We start from the raw sequence: 26,525 nt of genomic DNA on the forward strand, positions 1-26,525 counted from the left end.
ACACACGCATCACAAACACAGCAGCGAAAATCATCAGCCTAACCACACCCATCCTCTCAGATTTAAACAACAGGTCCATCATCCGATTGACAAACTCAATAGTCCAGGACACCACAGCCATTTCGGCCCTAAACAACAGACCACGACTCACCTTACCATGCTACAATGTAGTGGCGCTATCGTGTTAATAACTGTCATATGCTGTTTTGTTTTTGTTTGCTGTCTTGTCTGTGATGTATAATGTTTATTGTGTCTTTGCATACAGTCTGTGGAAACAAATTTCCCCACGGGGACTAGTAAATCTAAATCTAAAAAAATATAAATCTAATCTGTTGAATGACAAAGAGCTGTAGTGCGTACCATCACTTTTGGCTGTTCGCTCTGAGATGAAATACATCTCTGTTTTGTTGTGTTTTCGTCTTGGTATTTGAAAGTGTCCACTGTGTCTTGCTGTCACCAGCAAGACCAGAAGCAAAATAAAAATAAAACAGGGAAGATTCTGAACCTTCGATCAATGGGCAACCCGTTCTACCAATTCAGTCAAAGCTGCCCAGCCAGACCATGTTAGAAATTCCTAGACGAGGCCCCCTGGGGGAGGCCCAAAGTCTTCGTCAGGGAAAAAGTATCCACAGTGGTATTCTTACACCTCAGTTCTTGTAATGTTTATAGGTTATATTGGGCTCAAAGGAAATTCTGCTACATTTAAATCGTCTTTGAGTATTCAATACAACAAATAGGAAATACTATGGTCAAGTACAAACAGCAGCATTGGGTCATACCTCAGCCTCCCGTGGGATCAGGTGAACGTACGCACGGCCACCCCTGTCCACCCCTCACTGAGGTGTTGTGTGGCCTGTGCATGTTTTGGACACTCAGGTGAAGAGAGGGGCGGATCTGTCAACTGGTGGTGTGTTGGCTCCGATGGTGGGGGAAAATGCTGATCCGACCTGGCAGATCCACACGTATAGTGAGGGTTTTCTGGGAACGTCTGAAAGAATCCCCTCTCAGAAAGAGTTTCAACTCCCATTTCCAGCAGAACTCTGCCATGCATGTCCCAGGGGACCCAGGGGACATTGAGTCCAAGTGTCATCTGATCACATCCAGCAAGAACACAGACGTAGTTTAACTATCACATTATATTAGTCCAACTGGCTACTCTGGTTTGCAGCCAATGCCAATACAGTACGACAACCGTTCAGTCATGCTCTCCACTTCGTCCTCTGCCCGCTTGCATGCCCTCCCATCAAGCGAGCCGCACGATGCATTCATTAACCTCGGAAACAACACAACTCGGCAAGTCACAAATTCGATCACTACACAGATAACCCAATCTTACCACTATTTCTGTAATATATTTCTTTGCATCTATGTTTAGCACCTCCCAGCTGTTGTTTTAACAAACATTACCACTACTTTTGCGAGGATCGTCCTTTGGTCGTCTACATGCCGACTCAAGACTTCACGTCACTTTTGGTGGCTTTCAGAATCAGATTGTGGTGAAAGGTTATTCGGAGTAAAACACGCTTTATTAAGAAATACTTCATGTTAGAAATCTCACGTTGTTTTATTAGTAATTGTTGGCATTTGATATTTTCATTGAGTTTTGATATAGTGCTGAGATGTCCCACACTGTGAGCAGGCATTAAACGCCCCTCGAGCGCTAAGTGTCGATAGCGAGAGGCGTGGTTTCTTTTCTTTCTCCTCCTTCGACACAGCTAGCTAGTAGTTTGTTCGTGCCAGCAAACTCAGTAGTTGCAGATTTCCCGTGTTTCACCATGTTTGTTGATGTGTGTAAATGTTAAAAAGTGAGTTTAATCATTTAAGTTCGTGTCAGGTAACTGCTGTACATAATAGCCTAGATATGTTCTCGTGAGTGATGTCACGTTGATGAACACTAGTTAGTTATTTCGGCTAGTATGCTTACAATTCTAGTGATGAAACGTGTGAATGTGTATTGTATGTATTGTTTGGCTGTTTAATTACTTAATACAGTTTAGGCATATTGTTAACTAATGGATATGCATTGGATGATGTTGCTAGGTTGTTCTTTGTCTGTGTTGTTGCAGACCACAATAAATAGATGTGTTAAGTGGAATACGGGCCTGTATTCTCTGACAGGAGCACCCACATCCATACCTTGCCACTCTATAATGGAGTCAGCTGGAGACATCATACCAATCATATGATCCTCTCCATTTTACTTCACATTATGTACAGTTTATACAATCTTGCAGCCCGATTAAAATTGTTTCCAGTTTGACAGGAGAAACGCAAATGTTCCACTGATCTTGTTTCACAAGACGGGCAGCGGCTTCTTCTCGGGTCATAAGCGGAAGTGACGTATGAGCTGCCTCGCAAAAGTAGCAGTAATGTGCTTTATTTTATGTTTTATTTAGTAACTCCGAACATAAAAACACAACAGCCACGGGTGTGACATAGAGGCAAAGAAATATATTACAGAAATATAAAGCGTGACATCATCAGCAGGCGCGAAGGACCCGACACGACATTTTAAAAATTTTCAATGAACATGCTATCAGTCCGGCCCTCGGCTTGTCGCAAAATTTTTTATTTGGCCCTCCGTCCATTTGACTTTGACACCCCTGACTTAGGACATTAATAACACACAATGAGGAGAGAAGACACTCAACACAATATTGTCTTTTACTTGCGAGGAGAGCGTAGGGAACTGTACAATTACAATTCCTCACAGCCTTCTAAAACAGCCCCTCTGCCTCATCTCTTTTTATTTTCTTGGGTGGTCCCTAATTGTATACATAGAAATTGCTACTCTAAAGGGTGGGGGGGAACATTTAGCATTGTGACAAACAGTTCGAAGACAGTGTGTGTGTGCGTGTGTGACTGTTGTTATTGTTATATTCTGTCCCAAGGACTAACCAAGAGCGTCTAACCATGGGATGCGCTTCGATAAAAGTATCGTTCCTATTTTGCAGCTGCGTTGTTCTCACATTCCACTTTCTTCACAAACAACTTCGACTTACATGATTCAAACAAGTTTATAATGCTGAAATGCCTTACAATACTTAGGTTATCCCATATTTACACTTCTATGTATAATATTCCATCCATTCTCCATACCGCTTATCCTCACAAGGGTTGCGGGTGTGCTGGAGCCTATCCCAGCTGTCTCATTCTAATAGTCATGTACATCCATTACAGGCAGCCTGTGTCCCAGTGATGCTCAGTAATGGCTGGGAACTTCCTTTCTCTGAGATAATTGACTGGAACACTGCAGCTGTGATTGGTGATGAAAGGCTTCTTCTTCAGGTAAACATTTACATACACATCTCAGCTTAGATTCACTATGTTTCAAGCAGTGTTGCACCAAATAATGGTACGAATACTGAATTGAAATTTTTAGCTGACAGAAATGACTGTCTCAGGATGAAAATCATCACCACCAATTGTGAGCCAGATGAGTTGGCTCGTGCATCTTGTTAGGATACCTCCCTTGGTAGATGTTCCGGAAACTGGACACATCCCACTGGGGCGAGTACCTGAGCATAAACCAAGACACACGGGAGAGTCTCCCACTTGGCCTGGGGACACCTCTGCATCCCCCTGGAAGAGCTTGGCCGAGTGAGTGAGAAGAGGCAATTCTGGGCTTCCCTGCTTGAGCTGCTGTCCTCGCGACCCGACTCCGGTGAAGAGGAAGATGTTTGAATGAATGGATTCATTACAAGTCACCATGGCATCAATAGGCATCAATAGCACCGCCCAAGCCCTAGAATTGTCTGTTCCCCGTCCTTCAGAACATACAGTGGGTTGCAAAAGTATTCATACCCATAAGAAACACTATTTCTTGGCATAGAACAAAGGAAAAGTGTGTTTCCCCTATTTGCGTGAAAGAAAATAGTACAATCACAAGAATCCATCACTGTTTTTGTTCAAAAGCACCCTTTACTTTAGATGGATTGCAAAAGTCTGTATTTCATTGTTGCAAAAGTATTCACATCATTGCATCAAATTTGTTATTTTGAGTCAAAAATGACTGCACATCATAAACTATTGCAGCACAGTATCACAAGCCAGTGTTTATACCCATGACGCGTATAGGATTGATTACTCCCTATAAATTGTGCCCAATACTCACCTGTCCACAGTCATCCCAGGCTTTTCACCAAATGACAGTCATGAAGTCCAAGAATCTGTCAGAAGACCCAGAACAAAGGTTCTAGAGAAGCATAGAGATGGACAAAGCTATGCAAACATTGAAGGCTCACTCAATTTGCCAAAAAAGTACTGTTGCATCACTGGTCCAAAAGTGGAAGTGACATGGTACCACTGTGAACCTCGGAAGAACAGGACGTCCCTCCAAGATCACAGCAAGAGGAAACTGCTCAGGGAAAATTTGTATTCCTACAGAAATAACTGATTAATGTTGAATGGCAATGTGATCTAAAACTTGCCTGGGTCAGAGAAAGTTGTATGTTTTGATGGTGAAAATTACTCTCATCAGAGATTTGACAGCAATCATGCTCATCTTCACACAACTGCTCCGTTTTTTTTCCCTCTGGTTTAAACCAAAAATCACTGCCGGTATCAGAAAAATGACTCTTATTCAGCGATTAGAGTAACCGTGAACAGCACAGTTGTTCACCATTTCTTAACACAAAACTGACTTATCTCACTCAATTGACTGTATGCCCTCAACCACTTACCCTCTAACGTGGATGCCTTAGCATACGGCGTACAAACGTGACATCAGAGTCTAAAGGTCTATATGCAGGTATAGCATCAAAGTCAAAATTTTGGTATTGTGTCAACAGTTTCAAGTGCTTTGTCATTTGCAGTCTGGGAACTGGAATCCATGTTTCCCAAATCTCTTATGGAGTTTGTCACATTAATATCATCTTATATTTTTTTTTGGGGGGGGGGGGGGGGGGGATAGCCAGAATTATTGTTTTGGAGGTTATTGAATCCTTGTCCTATTGCTTATTGCGTGTATCACAGGTTCCCTCAAAAGTTCGCTCAATTCACCAGGATAAGATTCTCTCCCTGAGACAGCACACCCAATTCTTATGGGAGGCCTACTTCAACTCTGTGGAGAAAATAGTTTTGACCACATTGGAGGTATGACACTCATTCACCTTAATGCTTACCAGAAAATGAGTGCACATCTTTTCAAGCTTGTACATTTGGATAATTTAATGCAATAGGGTTCGTTTCATTACAATTACAATTAAGTTTGTGGCGTGGTAGAATATGAACCAAATATACTTTTACATTCATCTTGGCAGAGACCCACAATTTCATGTGAAAGTCATACATGTTTTTCAATGTGTAATGGCAAATATTGACTGACTGGTATACATCAATTTTATACAATACAATGAGGCCAATACTACTGTTATGGTGTTAGGTTGATGCCACAATTATGTCTGCGTAATGTCAAATACCGCATACAACAATGTGTTTCGCATGTATGTAATGTGAAATATCGCGTACAAAAGCATGTTTTTTCAGTGCAGCGGAGAGCAGAAGCAAGCGTAAAAACAATCTTGTGCGTGCATGTGGACGGTTTTGTACACACGAAACACATTCTTGAACACACAAAACATGCTTTTGTACGAGGTATTTCACATTATATACACCTAAAATAATATTTGTATTTATTAATAGTAGTGTTGTTCCGATATCGATACTGGTATCGGGAGGTAGCCCGATACCACATTAAAACACTGGTATCGGTATCTGCGAGTACTTACAAATAGTGTTGTTCCGATGCCATTTTTGGGCCCCGATACTGATTCCAATACCCAGCTGTGCGGTATGGGCCAATGCCGATACTGTACCGAAACCAGACTTTTGAGAAAAAAAAAAAAAGATATATATGAGCATTTTTTTCTTGTAATTCTAAAGAACTGCATACTCACTTGGATGTAAAACCATTGCTATCATGGCTTTGTCAGACTTAAAAACCTTTGTGAAACAGGATAAAATAAGAAATAATATACACGAGGTATACAGGAGATATAATGTTGGTGATATGTAACTACTTCAACATAGAAACTCAAGCTAGAGCGAATGTTAGAAGACGCGGAACCAAAGTGGCCAGGTTCAATACGTTAAACCTGATGCAACATTTGAGAACGAAACATGTGAACGAGCACCAAGAGTTTGCGGCGGTGGCAGCAAGCATTAACAAGGGGAATTGACCGCAACAACAAACCCTGCTCAATTTACATTGAATGCAGCGCCTTCTATCTTGCTCATTCACGACACTGGTGTGTGGTGACTGTTCAGTATTAGCCGTCGCTATTGGCCCAGAGCGGACGCTCTTAACCAATGGCGGGGCTGCTTTTTCATGTTGAGAGAAAAAAAATACAGTGAGGTACAGGAGAAATAATGTCGGCGGCGATATGGAACTACTGTACTTCAACATGGAAACTTCAGCAAGTACAACAGCTAAGTGCAAAATTAGCGGTGCGAAAGTTGCAAGAGGTGGAACTAAAGTGGCCAGGTTCAATACGTCAAACCTGATAAAACATTTGAGGACGAAACACGTGAACAAGCACCAAAAGATTGCGGCGGCGAGCATGAACAAGGGGAATGGACCGCAACAACAAACCCTGCTCAATTTGGGATTTTGGAGTTGAACTTGTTGGATTTTTCTAGTGCTTGTTTTTGGTTTTGAAAGTGGATTTGGGAGCGGAAGTTGTTGCGATGGGTCACCAATACTCAAAACAAACTTTTATAATAACGTCCTATAGCTTTTGTAATTACCGAATTGGCCCTAATATAAGACGGTGTTTTTTGCATTGAAATAAGACTGAAAAAGTGGGAGTAGTCTTATATTCGGGGTCTAGACATTATACCCATTCACGACGCTTGATGGCGCCAGATATCATTGAAGCGAATGCTGAACTTGACTCCGCAGGCCAAAGCAACCCCTGTCACGTGAGGATGATGTGCTATGGGAGGAGCCAGAGGATGGGATTAAGGACAGCGACACTGAGCACAGCGAGGCAGATAATTGTTTGTGAGGAGTAATGTTCTGTCATGATAGATCTCAGCTACTCTCAAGTTAAACCAGTTTGCATTATTTTATTGCAATGTTTTTCCTTATTCAGATTTGTTTCAAGACCACAGTTAGTTAGACTTCACTTTGATGGTTAATGCAGTTATTGCAATTTTGTTGTTTGATCCCAATAGATTGGTTTATTTACATTTCAAAAACCAGAAGCCATTCATTTACGAATGTGATTGCACTTTAGTTTACATATTTAAATGTTGGGATATTAAGATTTGAATGAGGCAAAATAACATGCCTTTTCTCTCAGATATATTGTTATAATCATTTGTTTCAGATGTACTGTAACTATTTTCTGTATAAAAATTAATTTGGTGTTCAAAAAACTTTTTTCAAACTTGAGTTTTGAAAAAGAGGGGGTCGTCTTATAATCAGGGCCGTTTTATATTCGGGACAATACGATAATCCGACACAATCCCTCTCAAAGATACCCCGTGTATATTATTTCTTATTTTTTCCTGTTTCACGAAGGTTTTTAAGTCTGACCAAGCCATGATAGCAATGGTTTTTACATCGAAGTGAGTATGCAGTTCTTTAGAATTACAAGAAAAAAATGCTCATATATATCTTTTTTTTTTTTTTCCCCAAAAGTCTGGTATCGGTACAGTATACCGCACAGCTGGGTATTGGAATCGGTATCGGGGCCAAAAAATGGCATCGGAACAACACTAATTAATAATGTATCACAGCCTTTTGTTGTTGTTTTTTTAATTTATTGTATTGTTTGTAAAGTGCTTTGGTACAGCTCTAGCTGTTATGAAATGCGGTATATAAATAAAATTGGATTGTATTGTATTTCTGGGACGGCCATTTTGTCTTCTGTCGACTGAAAATGACATCACAACTGCTCACAACGACCAATCACGGCTGACCTGTTTTCCTGAATCTGAGCCGTGATTGGTCGTTGTGAGCAGTTGTGATGTTGTTTTCAGTCAACAGAAGACAAAATGGCCGCCCCCAGAGATGGCTAAAAATGAGTGGATTAACACTTATTCCACAAATGCAATATTTATCAGAATGGCCTGTTTCAACTAGTGGGCTTGCATAGAACATAGTCTTCAAAAAAATATGTTTGTGTTGACTTCACCTTTAAGCAATCTATCTTTTTATTTATATATGTCAGTACTCAGCATATACTGTATGACTACACCCCCCTTGAAAAATGTAAAGCTTTTATTCAGTATCTCCATTAACATATATACAATTTCCAAATTTTTGACAAAATGTTTTTGTCTATGTGTTTAACTCATAACATGAAAGTAAGGTTGATAATATGAATGAATTACAAAATCTTCCATCCATCCATCCATTATCGATACCGCTTATCCTCACAAGGGTCACGGGGCGTGCTGGAGTCTATCCCAGCTGTCTTCGTAATTCTGCCTCATGTTTGGCATCATTTGAGCAAGGCACATCTTCAGCGGTACTTCAGTTCCCTCCATGCAACCCCAGGATTTTTTTTCAATGGGGACCGAACTTTGCAAGCACATGTTGCTCTCTTTGAAAGCTCAGGCAGAGGAGTAGAGACCGTTGTCCCCAAAATGTATGAAGCATTTGTTTCAACTTGCTTGGAGGTTTGAACACTGCATAAGCTAAAAACCCACACAAAGAAGGAGAGTTTGTCAAAATAAGCAAGAGAGCTCGGGAGTGATGGGACGGGATGGGGCAGTTTATGTGCGCCCATATGTATAATAGTCATTGTTATTGAACTCAATTTAAAATACGTTCCCTGTAAAAGAAAGTGAGTCAGTGAGTCAAATGAATTTACAGAATACATGCACGTCATGGCGCATGGTCAGGATGGCACCACCTCTGCCACAGTTTGAGCCAGGAAAAACCCTGGTATAGTATCCCTTAGAAAATCTTGATTCTGAAAGGAAACTAAAGGTGTTCTTACAAAACTGTTGGAGAGTACTCATTTATGCTGGGCATTGTATATATGTATTTATTTTATTTATTTTGTAATAACCAGTCTTTTTTCTTTATTGCAAAATATATGGATGTCTATTAACAATATAGCTACATATTTAAACATTTATCAAATTTACGCTGGTGTAACTGGCTGCCGCTGCTCACCGATAACCTAAAACCTTTAGCATTTTAAGGTTTTAAAATTCCAATCTTCCTATTTTTTTCTGGCTTTCTGACTCACTCCGACAGCACACTTGAATTGCCCTCTCCTGGCATACTTGTACTTCATAAGCTGTACTGCAGTTTGTGTGAGTCGTCACTGTCGACTCACCTTCTGTCATGGTTTGACTCTCCACCTAGGAGTGTTATGAACATGGTTATATGGGCAGTTACTGGCAAAAAATGTTTCTTTTGTATTCCTAGGTGGCTCCACCAATGCTGTTTTTGAACTGCTGTTAGGACCCATGTCATAATATCATTCTGCTAACATTACATTTAGTACAGAAAGGGAAAATGCAGAAGTGAATCAGCAAGGCGAGCGGCGTGCTGTCCCAACTGACAGAATACAACCGCCAATCAGCGGCTGACAAAACGATAGCGACACTTTGATTGGCTGAATCGGTTTGTATGGGAATTTTTTGGCGACGCGAGATTTAAACTCAAACCAACACTGCAAAATGCCAGCAAACGTCAAAAATACAAAATGAATAACATACAAAAAAAAATCCACAAAATACTGGGGTCACGAACCATGGTTATTTGGAGCTGCATTTGAACAGTAACTTTATTTAAAGGGTTGGCTATTAATAGAAAATGTTGCATGACATACTGAAATAAGATCACTAAGAGGAAACCATGAAAGAACATTGAAAAGAAGTGACAATGTGTTTATCTAAAGTTGCATTAGAAAATGTGACAGCACAAATCATTTATTTGTATTCTGTAGAATAGTTCCATTTCAAGTGATGTTTGACAAAGGCTGTGATTTCTTCACAGAATTGCCTCACAATAAAATCTTAGATGAAATACTTCTGAGCAAAAAAGAGCAAACGGAGTGTGTGTACACAACCAACGTCTTCAAGCCTGTCTGAGTCCTGTGTTTATGCAGATCATCCAGGACCGGGTGTTTCAGCACAATTCGAGGAGTAGCCTCATGTGGAACAGTCTCCCTGGAGGTCTTTTCACCTTGCCCCAGTACTCCACATATCTTGGAGACTTCCCTTTCTACTATGCTAAGCTTGGTGAGTAAATTATTGATACACTCTGTGTATAAATCACGACTGCACAACAGCTGGTGTGTGGCAGCTATTGAATGGGGTGATCCAAATTATGTACTGTACTTTTTAATAATTTAACTTCACCAATTAGGTCAGCCCTATTACTTGTGCTTTGTTAATTGGCCAATTATGAGCCGCATCACTAGCACGTCTTTTATAAGCAAGACTAATGAGTGCTGTTACAAGGAGGTTAAGTCAGAATAGTCTGCAATTAAATAAGCGCTATTTCTTATAGTCTTTATATTCTCGCACTTGTTAAGAACGAGCACACACATTTATTATTATGCTGTGCTAGAAATTTGATTGCTTATTTTCTCCCCTTGGCCACATCCTTTATGTTTTCCAGGTCTTACGACATACCCCAAGTTTACAGCTGTCATTCACGTAGTGACCCCACTGGTCTCGCAGTCCCAGCCAGTCATGAAGCTGCTTGCAGCTCTCACCAAATCACAGTACTGTGCACAGGTGAGGAAAACCAATTAAAGCAGCACTGGGTGAGAAATCGACCTTAATCAAATTTTCTCACAACTCTTTTGATGAAACATTGATTTACAAGTACAGTAGTTGAATGGGACTTCATGCCCTGAGGGGCCTGTATCGTTTTTACTGGCACAAAGCAACTTGGAGGAGGATGGGATCAACCCTGGCAAACAAAAAAAAAATACAAATGTCCTGAATTGCTTTACATATACTCACTTCCTCCTTTTGCTATAAGGACGGCTCAGGATTTTACGACACTACGCGCTGGAACACATGGGAAATGTGGTTGATTTTTGTCAAAACACTACCGCTTTTGTCCACATGGCGCCGCCATAATCAACAAAAACTCACATATATTGCTTTAAATATAATCCGTGGATCATTCGTTTGTTAGTTTTGGAAAAACATTTTTTTCATGGTGTATTTTTCAAAATTCGTTCCAAAAACCAAAATTAATAAACAGATAACGATTATCTGATTTCCAATTTTATGCACGATGGGAAAATGGAAAAAACAGATAACGGCCGATTTGGCCCTTTCATGTACATAGAATATTGTCATCTGCTGCAATTTGCGTGACCCGGAAGAGATCATTCACCTGACTTGTGGGAACTTACTTTTGAAGCATGGTCAAGAAAACTTTAAACTATTATAACTTGCTGCATTTTTAAGCATTTTGACAGTGTGAATAGTTGTTCGTCTCTGTGTGTGCACTGCGGCTGGCTGGCGACCAATTCAGGGTGTAGTCCGCCTTTCGCCCAAAGGCAGTTGTGATAGGCTCCAGCAGCCCCCCTTTATATATAATCACGAGAATAGCTCAACTCACAATCGGTTTGACCACAGTATATTTTAGGGCTGCACGATTTTGGAAAAAACTGACATTGCAATTTTGGGGGGTTTGCGATATGTATTGTGAATAGCTTTGTTTAGGAATAATTTGGTTTACTCACCGTGACACCATTGTATTTATATAATATCGTTTAATACAGACTAAGGGGGTTCATCCGTGAATGATGATTGCTGTATATAAAAGGGATCACGGAGGGCATGTCTCTGTAACATTATTTAAAATTGTATTTCACACTTCAATATAAACAGCAGCAAAATATTAAACATATTTTAAATAAAAAATAAATAAAAGAGCGGGTGCACTAGTCCCTTGAGTCATTTAAAAAATAGAAAATAAAAAACCTAAAGCCGCAGCAGAGTTATAAACATCTTTAAACTAAACTATAAAAATTAAAAAGCAGGTGTACTAGCCCCTGAGTTGTTTCCAAAAATATAACAAGATAAAAAAAAAACCTTGTGAAACTACAGCAAAGTTGTAAACAAATTAGAACAAAAATATTAAAAATAAAAGAGCAGGTGCATTAGTCCCCTGAGTTGTTCACAAAAATGTAACAATATGTGCGTGATGGCATTTCATACCGTTTGTCGAGCGTGTGGACCATTTTTTAAACCGCTCTTCGTGACTGTTGAGTGGCACCATGCCTTTCCCCAGGTGAAAAGTTATTGCATCCGTGATTTGTCGCTGCTGTTTGGACTTCTTATCATAAGGTGTTATGCTGGCAAAGGCGTCTGTAATTGTTTTTGGAGTCGATGAAGTTTCACCTCGGGTCCCACTTCTTAGTTTGAACTGGTCATACAGGAACTTGTGATGGCGATTCAAATGGTCGGACAGGTTTGTTGTATTACCTCGTGTTGCAGCAACATTGGTGAGGCACTGTCGGCAAAGGATGTTTTTTTGTTCTGAATGTTCCTTTTCATAGCCAAAATACTTCCATATTTTGGATGTTGACTTTTTTTTGGTGACTAAATCCACTGACGCTTCCTCCTCCATGTCGCCTGTTTGTGTTTTCAGAGAAGACAGCAGTGGCTGTGAGAGTGGCGGGGGAAGGGCACTGACAGGGGGGGGGGGGGGAGTAAGCGAGACAGGCCGTGTAGAGCACATATGTCAAAGTCAAGGCCCGCGGGCCACATCCGGTTTTCTACGGCCCCTGGGATGATATTGCTTTATTAGATCCGGCCTGCAGCAAGCCGGTGTGGGTAGCAGAAGTGATCAGGTCCTTCGCGCCTGCCGAAGACGTCAAGCTTTAAAATATATTGTAGCGACTAGCGACTGTCAGACGTAGTTTAATTATCATGTTTTTATTAGTCCAACCGGCTAATAAGGGCCGCAGCCGACGCCAATACAGTACGACAACCGTTCAGTTAAAAAAGAGCAGCGGCTCTCCTGTTCGTCCTCCGCTACTCTCGCTCGCATGCCCTCCCATCCAGCAAGCCGCACGATACCTTTCATTAACCTCGGAAACAAAACAACTTGGCAAGATACAAATTCGACCACAACACAGATAACCCAATTCGTTACACTAGTTCTGTAATATATTTCTTTGCATCAATGCCACCCTATGGCTGTTCTACATGCTGACTGAAGACTTCACGTCACTTTTCGTGGCTTTCAGAATCGGATTGTGGTGAAAAGTTATTTGGAGTAAAACACACTTTATTAGAAATACTTCATGTTAGAAAGCTCACGTTTTATTATTAATAATTGTTGGCATTTGATAAATTCATTGAGTTTCGACGTAGTGCTGAGATGTCCCACACTGTGAGCAGGCATTGAACGCTATACGAGCGCTAAGTGTTGATAGTGAGTGACTTTTTTTTTTCTCTTTCCTCCTTCGACACAGCTCGTAGTTTGTTCGTGCCAGCAAACTCAGTAGTTGCAGATTGCCTGTGTTTCACCACGTTTGTTGTCGTGTGTAAATGTTAAAAGATGACTTTAATTATTTAAGTTTGTGTCAGGTAACTGCTGTACATAATAGCCTAGATATGTTCTCGTGAGTGATGTCACGATGAACACTAGTTAGTTATTTTGGCTCATATGCTAACTATTCTGGTGATGAAACGTGTGAATGTGTATTGTATGTATTGTTTGGCTGATTCATTTCTTAATACAGTGAATTGTAATGTTTAGGCATATTGTTAACAAATGGGTATGCATTGGATGATGTTGCTAGGTTATTCTTTGAAGAAATATATTACAGATATATAAAGCGTGACATCATCAGAAGGCGCGAAGGATCCGATTTTAAAAGATTTCAATGAACATTCTATTAGTCCGGCCCTCGGCTTGTCGCGAAATATTTTATTTGGCCCTCCATCCATTTGACTTTGACACCCGTGGTGTAGAGCATGGAGTAGCTTGCTGCTTTTATGAAGCAAAACAAAAGTTTGTGTGTTCTAAGAAAAAAAAGGTTAAAATATCGCACGTCCTACGATGTGACTGTCACGCATGCGCACATCGCAATCGCGATGTTCAAATGACACATCGTACAGGCCTAGTATATTTCATATCCACGTGGGAAACATTATGTGCGTAAGAAAGTCCACAGTCAAAACATCTGTGTGAATTTGTTCTCTTCCGGTTTCACTTTACTTCTGGGTCACGCAACTTGCAGCAGATGATTATATCTGATGTACATGAAACGTCCAAATTGCCTGTTATCTCTTTTTTCCATTTTTCATTTTTTTTCACAAAATTGGTTTTAATTGGTTTTTGGAACGAATGTTGACAAAAGTCATTTTTGTTTTTTCACCTCCCATTTTGTTTTGAAAAAACAATGATGCACGGATTAAATGTGTACATCATTCAGTACGTTTATATGCTGTTAATCTTCGGGTTAAGGTCTAAACTCTGCTTTCCAAAACATTCGGAATAACCCGTTTACATGTGTGAGCAGACAAGAGTTACTCCTGTGTACTGTATATGGTAATTGGCAGAGGTGGGAATTTTACTAAAGTTTGCTGGTCCGTCATTTGTCATCCATCAACAATCTTTTTTCGTGATGAACTGAATTGTAATCATCAGTTAGGTGTGTTAGAAGTCCTTTGGTCTGTCAGTTGGTCCCCCCCAAAAAAACGTGTAAAATCGGCGTCTGCCAGTGACGGACTAATGGACCGTCACTGACGGACGCGGTTAGTGAGGATTACACTGGCGGATGAAAACTCACTTCCGTCATTCGTCAGTTAGTCATTTTTAAAAGAGGTCCCATCAATCCTCAACTAGGCGGGCATCCGACAGTGACGGATTGACGGACCGGTCTGTCATTCTGATGGAGTGTCCACCATGGGGAAATTGTGATCAATTGGGATACCTCCATCTAAACTGCAACGTGCTGACATCATGACACAAATAGATGTCATTTCCACTTCTTACTTTCTACCGTCAATTATAGTCATGTCTTTAACCACACTAATAATAGTTTCCTCATTGCTCCAAAAGTGTGGTGCTGTGCTGCATCTGAGTTTCGGCATGTTTGTTTACCTCTGCTAATGTATTTCCCGTGGTAGTTCCAGTAGTCAAAAGACCAAAGTTCCTTGCGGATAGAACATGCGCAGAACATTATTGAATGTTCCTTTCAATGGGGATATGTCAGTGCATGTTTAAAGGACCAAAAATAAAACAGAATATTACTATATTCAGGTTTTTAACAGTAGGATAATGGCACGACTAATAGCAACAACTAGCTTCAGGCCGTTAAAACAAAAGGCGTTAGCACAACAACATTAGCTCCTTGCTCTCCGCCCAGCCTGCATCTTCATGTTGCATGGTTGCCTCCCAAGCAGTCGCGTGCGTTGTCCGACACCGCTTGCAGCCGCCAGCTTAGGTGTGAGTGAAGCGGCATAAGAGTGAGGTAAGACCTCATCGAACAAGCGTCAATGTTCAGCGAACAAAATGTTCACCATTTCGGCTGTTACGTTCCAAATTGGACGGCGTTTTGTAGGTCGAAAAACTGGGGCCATTCCTCATCCAAATAAATGTGCACGTCTACTCATTCCCACTTCAGTCTCTGTAAATATCCTGACTGGTTTAATGCCTCGCCCATCCTAACCGTGATCAGCAAAGAAGCAGTTTTTTTTTTTTTTTGCAAAGAAGCAGTGTGTGCTCGTCCCAGCATAAGTCTATGTAGCTCTGCTCACTTCCACATTCCCTCATTCTCATATAAATCAGCCACAGAGAGGATAATCCTTTTGATATGTTGAAGTGGTCATGAGTAGGATGTCCACATAAATTTTGATGCCAATTGATCACCGTTTTTGAATGTTATAAGCAATGAAAGTACAATGATTTCCAATGGAGGTTTTGTAATCTGTCCCTTCAGTGACTCTGACCGAACATGGAGAGAGCGGTAGGGGGTGCGGCCATTTTCCTCATTAAAAGTAGGCGGTTTTCAAGTCATTACTTATTTCCTAATTTCAGGAATGAACTTGAACTTTAGTATTACGATAACCCTGGTTTTCATGAATGTTTAGACCATAAAATTATCGGCATTTTTCTTGGCAAACCGCGCAACACCACAGCAAACAACGTTTGACAAAATAAAAAGTTTTGCATTTACTTTTCATCTTGAAAATCTTATGAAACGCACACAGTTTCAAGACAATCGAATAAAATCTCTAGCAGTAGCCCTTTAAAATGGGACCTATAAAAGTTTTAAAAAATGGGACAAAATTTGACCATGATTGATTCAGAAAGAAACTGACGTAATTCAAAGCTGTGATTCTTCTAGATGCAAACTACTTAATCTTAGTGCTGTCAAGCAAATGAAAATTTTTAATCATAGTTAATCGCTTATTTTCATCGTTAACTCGTAGTTAATCGCATATTTTATTTACTGTAAAAAATCCCTTGATTTTTCTGTCCCATTATTTTCTTGAATTTTAATACCCTTAACATGAATAAGAGGATTGATTTTCTTATGCAAATACTTTATTAAAGCGAAGTCAACCCAAATATATTATTTTTTCAGAATTTGTTCCATGCAAGCCCACTAGTTGAAACAAGGCATTCTCATAAATATTGTGTTTGTGGATTAATAGTTAATCCACCTGTGTTTAGTCATCACTGGGGGCGGCCATTTTGTCACGTCTTTCAACTGAAAATGATATCACAGTTGCTCAGGGCTCATGTAACGACAGCTCACCTGTTTTCTGAAACTGAGCCATGATTGGTCGTTATTTGAGCCCTCAGCGCATCTGTGATGTCATTTTCAGTCGACAGAAGAAATAAAATGGCCGACCCCTGAGATGGTAAAAAATGGATGGATTTTACAACTTAACTCATATTCCACAAACACAATATTAATCAGAATGCCTTGTTTGAACTAGGCCTGCATAGAACATATTCTTGAAAAAAAAAAGTTTGGTTGACTTTCCCTTCAATTGAAAAAACAAGCATTTGATTCAACTCACGCAAACAGCCCCTCAGCCCTTTTCAAACACACACAGATACACTCACACACACGCACACGTCTTTCAGCTGTTACTAAAAGCATTTGACTGAACACCAATTGATTGGCTAACCTTGTCTTGCTTTAGAGAGAAAATATATGTGACAAATACAATGCTGCATTTTAAGGGCAAGCAAAGAAAGTCTATCTAATCCAAACAATGTAACCATAGGATGTATCTGTATGTACAGTATTTATGTATATGCTGCAGCTTCGTATGATCTAAGATAAATATTAGCTGGATATGTGCATTTGTGTTTTGAACTTGTTGGTTCAATGTTGTAATTAGACGTACTTAGCCGATTCTGACTTTGGGTCATGAGCCGCATCGCGTCATTCTATGGCTAGGCGTCGGCCGAATGAGCCGGCCGGAATGAAGCGAGCAGAGGAGCTAAGCGCGAGTGGGGACGAGCTAACGTGCTATTGCTACGCAGCTTCGGCGGCAGGAGTACGAGGTCGGCGCCATGCGCGCACACATTTTTTTTTTTTAATCGGTCGTACTTTGTTCGTAGCTCTTCCGCGCGGCTAACTAGGAATCGAAACTTAGCATCGACATTCTAAAATCTGAACAGTTCCGGGTGTACCGGAATGATGGAACTGATTCCACTCAAATCCGGGGTTTCGGTGCCCAACCCTAAGGGGGACACAGCCGTGCATGTCTACTGAGCAATTCATCCTCATCGTCAATATTTTGAAGCAGATGTAACGCCTCCTCTACTCTAAAGCTCTTTTTTTCAAGATATATGTATAGTGACCAGCAGCCTTTATCAATGCAGTCGCTGTTTGCTATGGAAACCTTAATCACGCGATCAAAAAAGTTGACGCCGTCAAAAGGGGCTTGGATTAACTTTGAAAATAACATGCTAAATTGACAGCCCTATTAATAATGCATGCTGAAGAACTGTAATGAGACATGAAACACTTTCACAATATTGCATAGGGTTCTACTCAGATTGCGTACACATGAGGTTTCATATTTTAGATGTTTTGTGGCACACAGCGACATTTGCAGTTCTTGTGGGTGTCCTTTTTGGTGTCATGGGTCCCTGTAATGTTTGCATTGCATGGTTGGGGTCCTCCTCTCCCACCTTTGAGACAAACCAGAGTCCCTCTGTCCTCTTTGGCGTTGACTAAAGCTCTCTACTTGTGTCTTTTGAACTGTTGAATCTGAGAAACGGTCGATAATCGCTACATCGGCTTCATAATTATATTGTGCTTTTTCATCTCTGCATAATTGCACTACACTAAAAAAAGTATTTTCCAGACTGTACTTTGTAAAGCATTATTTTATTTAACCAATATTTTCTTTGTGCAGGTGATAGTTGTGTGGAACTGTGACAAATCTCTTCCAGCCAAGCACCGCTGGCCTGTCACCTCAGTTCCTGTTTTTGTCACAGAGGGGGAAAGTAAGGTAAACCAACATCCAACTCCTGCCCTCCTTAGATGTTATTACTGTAGTATTCACATTGTGTGTGCAGAGGCAGACCCCTTGAATCTAGTCAAAAGTATGAAATTCCAGCTATTTTGCCATCACAATTACATCGGGTTGGGCATTGTTTGAATTTGAACGATTCCAGTTCAGATTCTAGTTCCAAAACGATTCTAGATTTTGATTCTTTTGTTAGTGTCCAAACTATGGCCGTTCATTTTTAGCGGCTTGCAACACGGACTAAAATAACATTTGGCATGACTAGTGTCATTTCCCTGCATTGTAATACATTACTCGGGTGGTAATTCATATGTTCATACGAGTGGACATAGCAAATTAAACCCAAAATCAATCTGATTGATCAATTTAAGGTTGTCCACCGCGCTTATTTCACAAATTCTACATGATCAAAAATGTATTCAAATATCGCAGGTACTTGAGAAAGATGTCACTTGATACCGGCAAAAACGACTCATGTTTTGGTCTTGTCCTTGTTTGAAAATTTACTGGGCAAATGTTTCAAGACATCTGACTGAAGCTCTAAGTCTGAAGTTGGTACCTTGTGTAGAATTGGCAGTTTTGGGAATTTTACCAAACTCAAGCATTTGAGGAGAAGTGTAAAGATGGCATTGAATTTGCTTCCTTACTAGCACAAAGGAGGATTTTGCTGGAATGGAAATAACAGTTTGTCCCCAAAGCCTCCCTGTGGCTTAAAGACCCTAAATGCTGTTTTTAGATTTTGAGAAAGTCAAATATAAAACAACGTGCACTCCGAAAGGATTTTACTCCACATAGGGCTGTATGATCACTTATATAGCTAATTTAAAGACATTAGAGAATAAACAAAATGTCAACTTTTGCCTTTCTACCATCAAATGTCCTTTACGCCCTCCTTTGCTACTGTATATATTAACACAATTGCCAATGCTCCTTCTCTATATGTTGTTATTCATGTCTCTTTATTTACTATCATTATTTTTTCTCCTTCATTAATCTCCTTTGTCTCTCTGCTTGTGGTAAAAACGAAGGTGACATAGCCTGACTTGTCTTAAGAAAAAAAATGGAAAAAAAAAATGCTATTTCATTATTGTAAATTACTTACTAATTTTGCCTGCCTGTTTTTTTTTTTTGTCGCACACATTTCACCAGGTTATTAGCGGCCGCTTCCTTCCGTATGACACCATCCCCACAGACGCAGTGCTCAGTCTCGATGAGGATACTGTGCTCTCCACCACAGAGGTTAGGTCTTAACAACAAATGTAAATGTTTGTTGCAAATCCAGTGCTTGATAATTGCAGTGCACGTTTTCACTTCATTGTTTCATGAAACATGAAAAGTTGAAGTGATAAAGCCACATATTTGTTTGCATTATTGTTGTAATCTGACTTGTGATTTATTGACTTAATTTTAGACCTCACTTGTTTGGTAGAATTTCCTAAAGTTGTCATGTTAATGCTTAAAAGACTGCAAAGTCAAAGTGTTAGGAAGTTAATAACTCTGGTTAAAGTTAGATCAAGTATCTTTCATATTAATAGTGCTTCACTTGTCTTTATTTTAAAATTAACCTAACCCATAAATACAGAACAATTTTGTAATAAGCAGAGCTGGGCACTTGACCGTTTTTTGCCGGTCCGGCCGCGACCCTCCACCCTTGACTTGGGTACCCTTCCGGCCGCGACCCTCTGGCCATATTCATAAACATTGTCGGCCCCCGCCCCCCGACCCAAAAAAAAAAAAAAAAAGCGTCCGTGATTGACGTCGCTGCGGGAGAGATGCTAAATGGCAGAGGCTTTTTAGGGATCATTAGCTGGCTAATTTACTATTCAAACCCGCTGTGGAAACGCTTCAAACATGCTTCAAAATGCGCCACATAGTACTGTAGCGTCTCCCAATGATACGCCATCAGTCGTAGTTCAATGAACGCGTTTTTATTTATTCAACCGGATGCTGTGGGCCGTAGCCGACGCCAACACAAGTACAACAACCATTCAATCCACCCAGTCACACATTCTCTCTCCTTCGTCCTCCGCTCCTCCTCTCTCGCCCACACCCCCTTCCATCCAGCGAGCCGCGCGACGCATTCAACAGGCTCGGAAACAACATAACTCTGCAAAACACGAATTCAACCACAACAAAGATACTCAGTTCGTTACAGTACTTTACTACTTACCAAACTGCACGTACTTACTTCCATTGCGAGCCCCGGGGTTGTGTTTTTTCGTATTGTATAATTATTTGGGTCCAGACCGCCAGGAATGGCAGTCAACAAGTTACTTATTTATTTTCCACTTCCTCTCCTTCCCATGCCACAATCCCTATAACAGCAGTTGTTGGTCGCGCCGACGCGGGAGTAGAAAGAAGCCTAAAAATAAGCCTTTCACAGAGAAGGCTGAGATTAATTTTGGTCACCTCGCGAGCACGTCACACGCACGAGGGCCGATAGTGGGCCGGACTAAACCATTTTAAAAAATTTGTCGTCGTCCCCACGAAATGGGCATCCGGCCGGGCCAGAGGGTCCGACCGGTCCGGCCCAGACTGCCCAGCCCTGGTAATAAGTGATATTGTTTATTGTAATACAGATTAATTTATTGCTTGTGTTTGTTAAAATCAGATGGGAAGAGGACCTTGAAAAAAATAATTGCAAATTACACAATCACAATTAGATTACTTTTCAAAATCGTTCATCCTGAGATCAAACACTTGCCATGCAGTGAGAGAACAGCTAGTTTTGTTAAAAGCATTGAAACACTGAACTGCTATACAGGAATGAATATATAGTAATTCCTCGCTACTTTGTGGTTCAGTGCATCACGGATTTTCCAAAAGTACTCATCAAAAACTAAAAATGAAAAAAATACAGCCATATCGGTAGCCATATTGTGGAAAGAAGTGTTGTTTCAAAGAGATAGTTGACTCGGAGGCTTTGTACATACTAGGGCTGAACGATTTTCGGAAGAAATTGTATTGCGATTATTCTGATAGATTTGTGATTTTCTTCAAATAAAGCTTCAGTACATTTACAACATACAACATTTACAAATATGACAGGAAATGACATCATACCATCAAATACATTAAAACTATTATTTTAATTATGCAAGTATACTAAAGAGGTTTTGTTAGGGAGGCCGTCCTTTTTCAATATTAAAAGGGTTCAAGTAAGGCAAGACCTACTGTACTACTTGTGCACAAAATCGGAAATCTTATGTATAAATATTCAATTATACAATACAATACTATTCATTCTTCTCTCTGCTTCTTTTCATTCTAAATTTTGATGTAAACATGCTGCTCTATTTAACCAATAAAAAAGTCCCTTTGCAAAGCTGAATTAAATAAAAATAATTTTGAGACATATTACTGTGTAGATCTCAAAACTCAACACTCTGTGGTAAAAATATAAGCAAATAACATTGCTGATACTATAAGTTTTTATATTTTACATCGATCCCTCCGTTATGGCAGACGTAACCCGTTAGCGTCTTCCGGTGTTCCAGCGTGTGCTAAATTGTTAATATAGCCGACGTCTTATTTTATGTTTGGATACGTATTAATTGTGATACACATTTTCTGTTCATAGCTACTGGCTCTCCGGACGAAACGCTGTTCTAGCCAGACTTCTGTGAAAAGTCCACTGTACACCTAAGCACCTATTTTGCGTCTTTTGCAATTAGCAATTAGCATGCTTAGCGACTCCTTGTTCGCCTCCTTGGTGAAAGCGCTACACGCCGCTACTTTTTAGGAGAGGGGTTTATTTGTCACCACGGAGGAAGGGATCAGCATCATGCAGCTCCTTACTGCTGCTGCGCACGGACCTACATAGGATATAAATAAAGTCCGCGCTGTGGAGGAGGAAGTAAGGTAGCTTAGTGACTAGTACTGCCAAGCAGCCGTGAAAGACATGACTTTCAGGAATATGGGTGACAGTGGGAGTGTGACGTGGACGCAACGTTTTTTTTTTATTTATGCCAGCGCCACTTAGGTGCTGATTAGTGTGACCGTTCTATAGTAGCCGCTGATTGATGAGCGTGGGGGATACCAGCCCTTTGTAAAAAACGCAGGTTTGACGATCTTGAAATCGCGTTGTCTGAGATTGCGATTTCGGTCCCAAAACAATCAATTGTTCATCCCTAGTACATAGCCACGGGCAGTACAAGGCGCGTGATTAGTTCCCGGCGTGAGGTTGACAAGAGCATGGGTGGATTTATCCTGTGAGCTGGTTCGCTGCACATCATCGCAGCCTCACCTGGGATATCCTTTGTTGTGTCTTTTCACCTGTGGGCAAGTTCAATTGAATTACTTTGAAATTGGCTTGAAATACAAAGACATAAAATCAGTTCTTGATATTAAGCACGGTTTCCAAATAAGCGAAAGACATCTCAAAAGAGTGCTAAACAAAAGAGGACATCTCTTGACCGCAAGAAACGTTCCAAGTCCTCTTCCATGATTCTTGCTGTCTCCGACGTACTGTCGTTTCTCAAACAGCCACGCATTAGAGGCTAGGTTAGCTGCCAAACTGACCCGGAAGTACATAAACGCGCATTTTAAAGAAAATGCGATTCCTCACAAAAAAAACTTTGCGTTATCTCACAATCTTTGTGCGGGAACGCAAACTTTGCGAGGAAACGCAAATCTTTGCAAGGGAACGCAAAGTTGTTGTTTTTTATTTACTTCCATGTCACCTTCGGGGCTCCGTATAATAGATGCATAAATCCCCCCGAAATAAAAAATAAAAATAATTATAATATGAAATTATAAATAATAGTAAAGTCAACTTCTACTTTGCGGTTTTCATCTTTCGCAGCGGGGTTCTGGTCTCCGTTGGCCGCAATAAACGAGGGATTACTGTACAAGCAGAAAAGGCTACTTTACTATGTGTATGAGCGTATCCAGTGTCTGCGGGTACAAATGTGTCTGTCATTGCCTCAGCTCCCAAAATGTAAGAGTTTTCCAAATGTCTTGTCTAGGTGGAGTTTGCCTTCACAGTGTGGCGAAGCTTCCCAGATCGTATCGTTGGGTACCCAGCTCGCAGCCACTTCTGGGACAGCAACAAGGAGCGTTGGGGCTACACCTCCAAATGGACCAACGACTACTCCATGGTGCTGACTGGAGCTGCCATCTATCATAAGTACTCAGTCTGGCTGTCATCACTCTCACTCTTTTAGACACGGTTACATTCTACTCAACCCGTACTTCCCATTGTCCTCAGATACTACCACTACCTGTATACGACATACCTTCCAGCCAGTCTCAAGACCATGGTGGACCAGATGTCAAACTGTGAGGATATTCTGATGAATTTCCTCGTGTCCTCTGTCTCTAAGCTGCCCCCCATCAAGGTCACGCAGAAGAAACAATACAAGGAAACCATGATGGCTCAGGTGAGCCACACGATAGTTTGGAACAAACATTTGCTTATGTGGCAAATTCTTTCCATGCTTGATATTTTAACAAAGTGGTATGAAGGATCCGAATAATATTTTGACTGTCTCTGCCAATCTCGCCAGAGCTCCCGGGCTTCTCGCTGGGCTGACCCGGACCATTTTGCTCAGCGTCAGACTTGCATGAACAAGTTTGCCAACTGGTTTGGCACCATGCCACTGGTTCATTCTCAGATGAGACTCGACCCGGTCCTCTTTAAAGACCAGGTATCCATACTGAGGAAGAAGTACAGGGACATCGAGAGGCTATAACCCTCCAGAGGCCCCCCTGCTCTCTGGACATAGCCGAGAGAAGAGTGAGTGAGGGGGCGTCCGTTTCTTCTGTTGCATAAATGGATCAATGGAGAAGCAAGTATGGGTAAGAAGGGTGACAAGGACGGATTTAGAGGAAGGCACCTCATCTCCTCTGTATGGCATCGTTTGTTTGTTCACTCATGTTTTGGGCAATAGCAGAGTATGCAGCTGCATCTCCAATTTTAGACACTGAAGGCCTAAAACTGACTGACCTTGAAATTGAATTGCCAAAGTCCTGGAATTAGATATCAACGCTTTTTTGAATCGCCCCAAATGGTAACAAACCACTGCAGTCCAGATGAAATTATTTCCCCCAGTATACTATGCACACTTTCATGAACATTTTGCTGATAATATTATAATAGTCAGCAATATTCTAGATTCTGTATTCTAGACAATGAAGAGGATAACACTATTTTGGATGTGTTTTTACAGTTCTAGTGTTTTTTTAATTACAGTGCTGCTCCCACTGTTTCACAAGCAGTGGCTGGATGAGTGGGGATTGCAATGACGAGCCCTTGGCCACATTTAGGATCATATTATGCTCAGTGCCTCAACATTAGCCTTTTTATTTGCAAGTCTGAATAAAAAGATGTGACCCAAGCTGAGTGTCTAGCTGATTTTTCTTGTATTGTCCTCATAATTGGTGATTATCTGTTTAACTCATATTGAGGTCCATATTTACTAAAATATAAACATAACTAAATTTAACAAGTTAGAAACAAACCTAAACATTTCATATTTGCTCCCTTGTCAGACAGCGGAAAGTATGAAGTATGTGAATGAGAAAAACTGAATTAGGAACCATCAGCAGCTCATTAGTCAATCAGCTGTATCATCGTCTTGATTTATCAAAAATAATTGGCATTCTGATTAATATTGCGTTTGTGGAATATAAATTATGCAGTAAAATCTACCTGTTTTTGTACATCTCAGGGGCCGGCCATTTTGTCAATGTCTTTCAACTGAAAATGACAGCACAGTTGCTCAGGGCTCAGCCAACGACCAATCATGGCTCAGCTTCAGAAAACAGGCGCTCCCTGAAATGACTAAAAATGGCTGGTGAATTTTGCTGCTTAACTCATATTTCACAAAGACAATATTAATCAGAATATACGGATGTCACGATATCCAAATGTCACGATACGATAATATCACGCTATGAACCTCACAATACGATAATTATCACGATGTTGTGGGGAGGTTGGAAATATATATAAAAAATGTAAGATCACGATACTTTATATAGGCTCACGAAATACCAAAAAAATAAATTAAAAAAAAGGAAATGGTAACAATATTTTTTTTTTGTTGTTTTTTGTTTTTTACATAACAGCATTCACAAAGAAATAGATGGACTACAATGACCGAGCACCTAATATTGAGGCACTTACTAATGCACACACACATTTGAATCGTGGCTCAATTTGTGGAGGAACTCAAATGTGTGTTCCCCTTCATGTGGTGATTAGCGTGGGTCTTAAACATCTATTATAGGTGGCAAAAAATTGCATCAAATTAAACCACTAATAAACTAACCACCCGAGTGTGATGGAACTACAGAAATGAAAAACACCTTTCAGCGTGGCTACGTAAACAAATGCACGCGGAGATCAGTCACGTGACATCCGGAGTCTATCGTACGGTGTGTGAGTGTTCCTCGAATACCAAAATGAGATGATTGACTTATAAACAAATGTAAGAATAATGTGGAATTCAAAGCCCTCCGATAGGCCCTTTTGCATTAGGCAATAGGTCCCGTAGAGCGGGCTTCTTCATCAACTGTTTCAGCGCCAAGTAATTGACAAGTTCAAGTGGTGGAATAATACGCAAGTATTAAGACTTTTAAGACATATAATTACGGCCACGGCGCTGCACAGGATAGCCTAGCTGTGGGTACGTCCATGCCAAAAGTGATTGACAGGAAAATCAATGAATTGGGATTTTTTTTTTGGGGGGGGGGGGATACTGCCCGTTGGTAAAGGTACCCCCTTCGTCTCTAGAAGGAATAGATTTGGTAAATTGAACCAATAAATTCAACACACAAACAATAAGCAACTGGAGCCACGAATGTGTTGAACAAAAAGAACATATATTTACAGAATAGAAAAATATTTACAATCCCTGCCTATCTAAAGCCGGCTTCCTGGCGCACAACACGCCTACCTTGGGCCCAAAATAATAAAATAAAATAAATTGAATGACAGTTCCTACCAGTCGGACATGTAATTGTTCTTAGTGTTTTGGTATCCACGTCAAAGTCAAAGTTATAGTCAAAGAAACTAGTCGAAGTGCACTTTTTCTAAGTCAAGTCTACTGCGGATGCAGTTTGTTGGCCTACCACAG

General features: G+C 40.5%; 1 protein-coding gene across 3 annotated transcripts in view; it reads left to right on the forward strand.

Annotated features, from left to right (window-relative positions):
- Nucleotides 1-24,782, forward strand: part of LOC147144171 (exostosin-1a) — a 35,224-nt gene extending 10,442 nt beyond the window's left edge. For all 3 annotated transcript variants that reach the window (XM_086037705.1, XM_086037704.1, XM_086037706.1), the window contains 9 exons: nt 3,181-3,288; nt 4,975-5,094; nt 10,074-10,206; nt 10,589-10,707; nt 18,331-18,426; nt 19,594-19,683; nt 23,412-23,572; nt 23,654-23,825; nt 23,952-24,782. In XM_086037705.1, coding sequence (XP_085893831.1) covers nt 3,181-3,288; nt 4,975-5,094; nt 10,074-10,206; nt 10,589-10,707; nt 18,331-18,426; nt 19,594-19,683; nt 23,412-23,572; nt 23,654-23,825; nt 23,952-24,137 — 1,185 coding nt within the window. In that variant the 3' untranslated portion in view covers nt 24,138-24,782. The remainder of the gene's footprint in view (nt 1-3,180; nt 3,289-4,974; nt 5,095-10,073; nt 10,207-10,588; nt 10,708-18,330; nt 18,427-19,593; nt 19,684-23,411; nt 23,573-23,653; nt 23,826-23,951) is intronic.
- The last annotated feature ends 1,743 nt before the right edge of the window (nt 24,783-26,525 follow it).

The sequence above is a fragment of the Filicampus tigris genome, chromosome 8 (assembly GCF_054856515.1).
Source record: "Filicampus tigris isolate MCC_2025a chromosome 8, RoL_Ftig_1.0, whole genome shotgun sequence".
NCBI lineage: Eukaryota > Metazoa > Chordata > Actinopteri > Syngnathiformes > Syngnathidae > Filicampus > Filicampus tigris.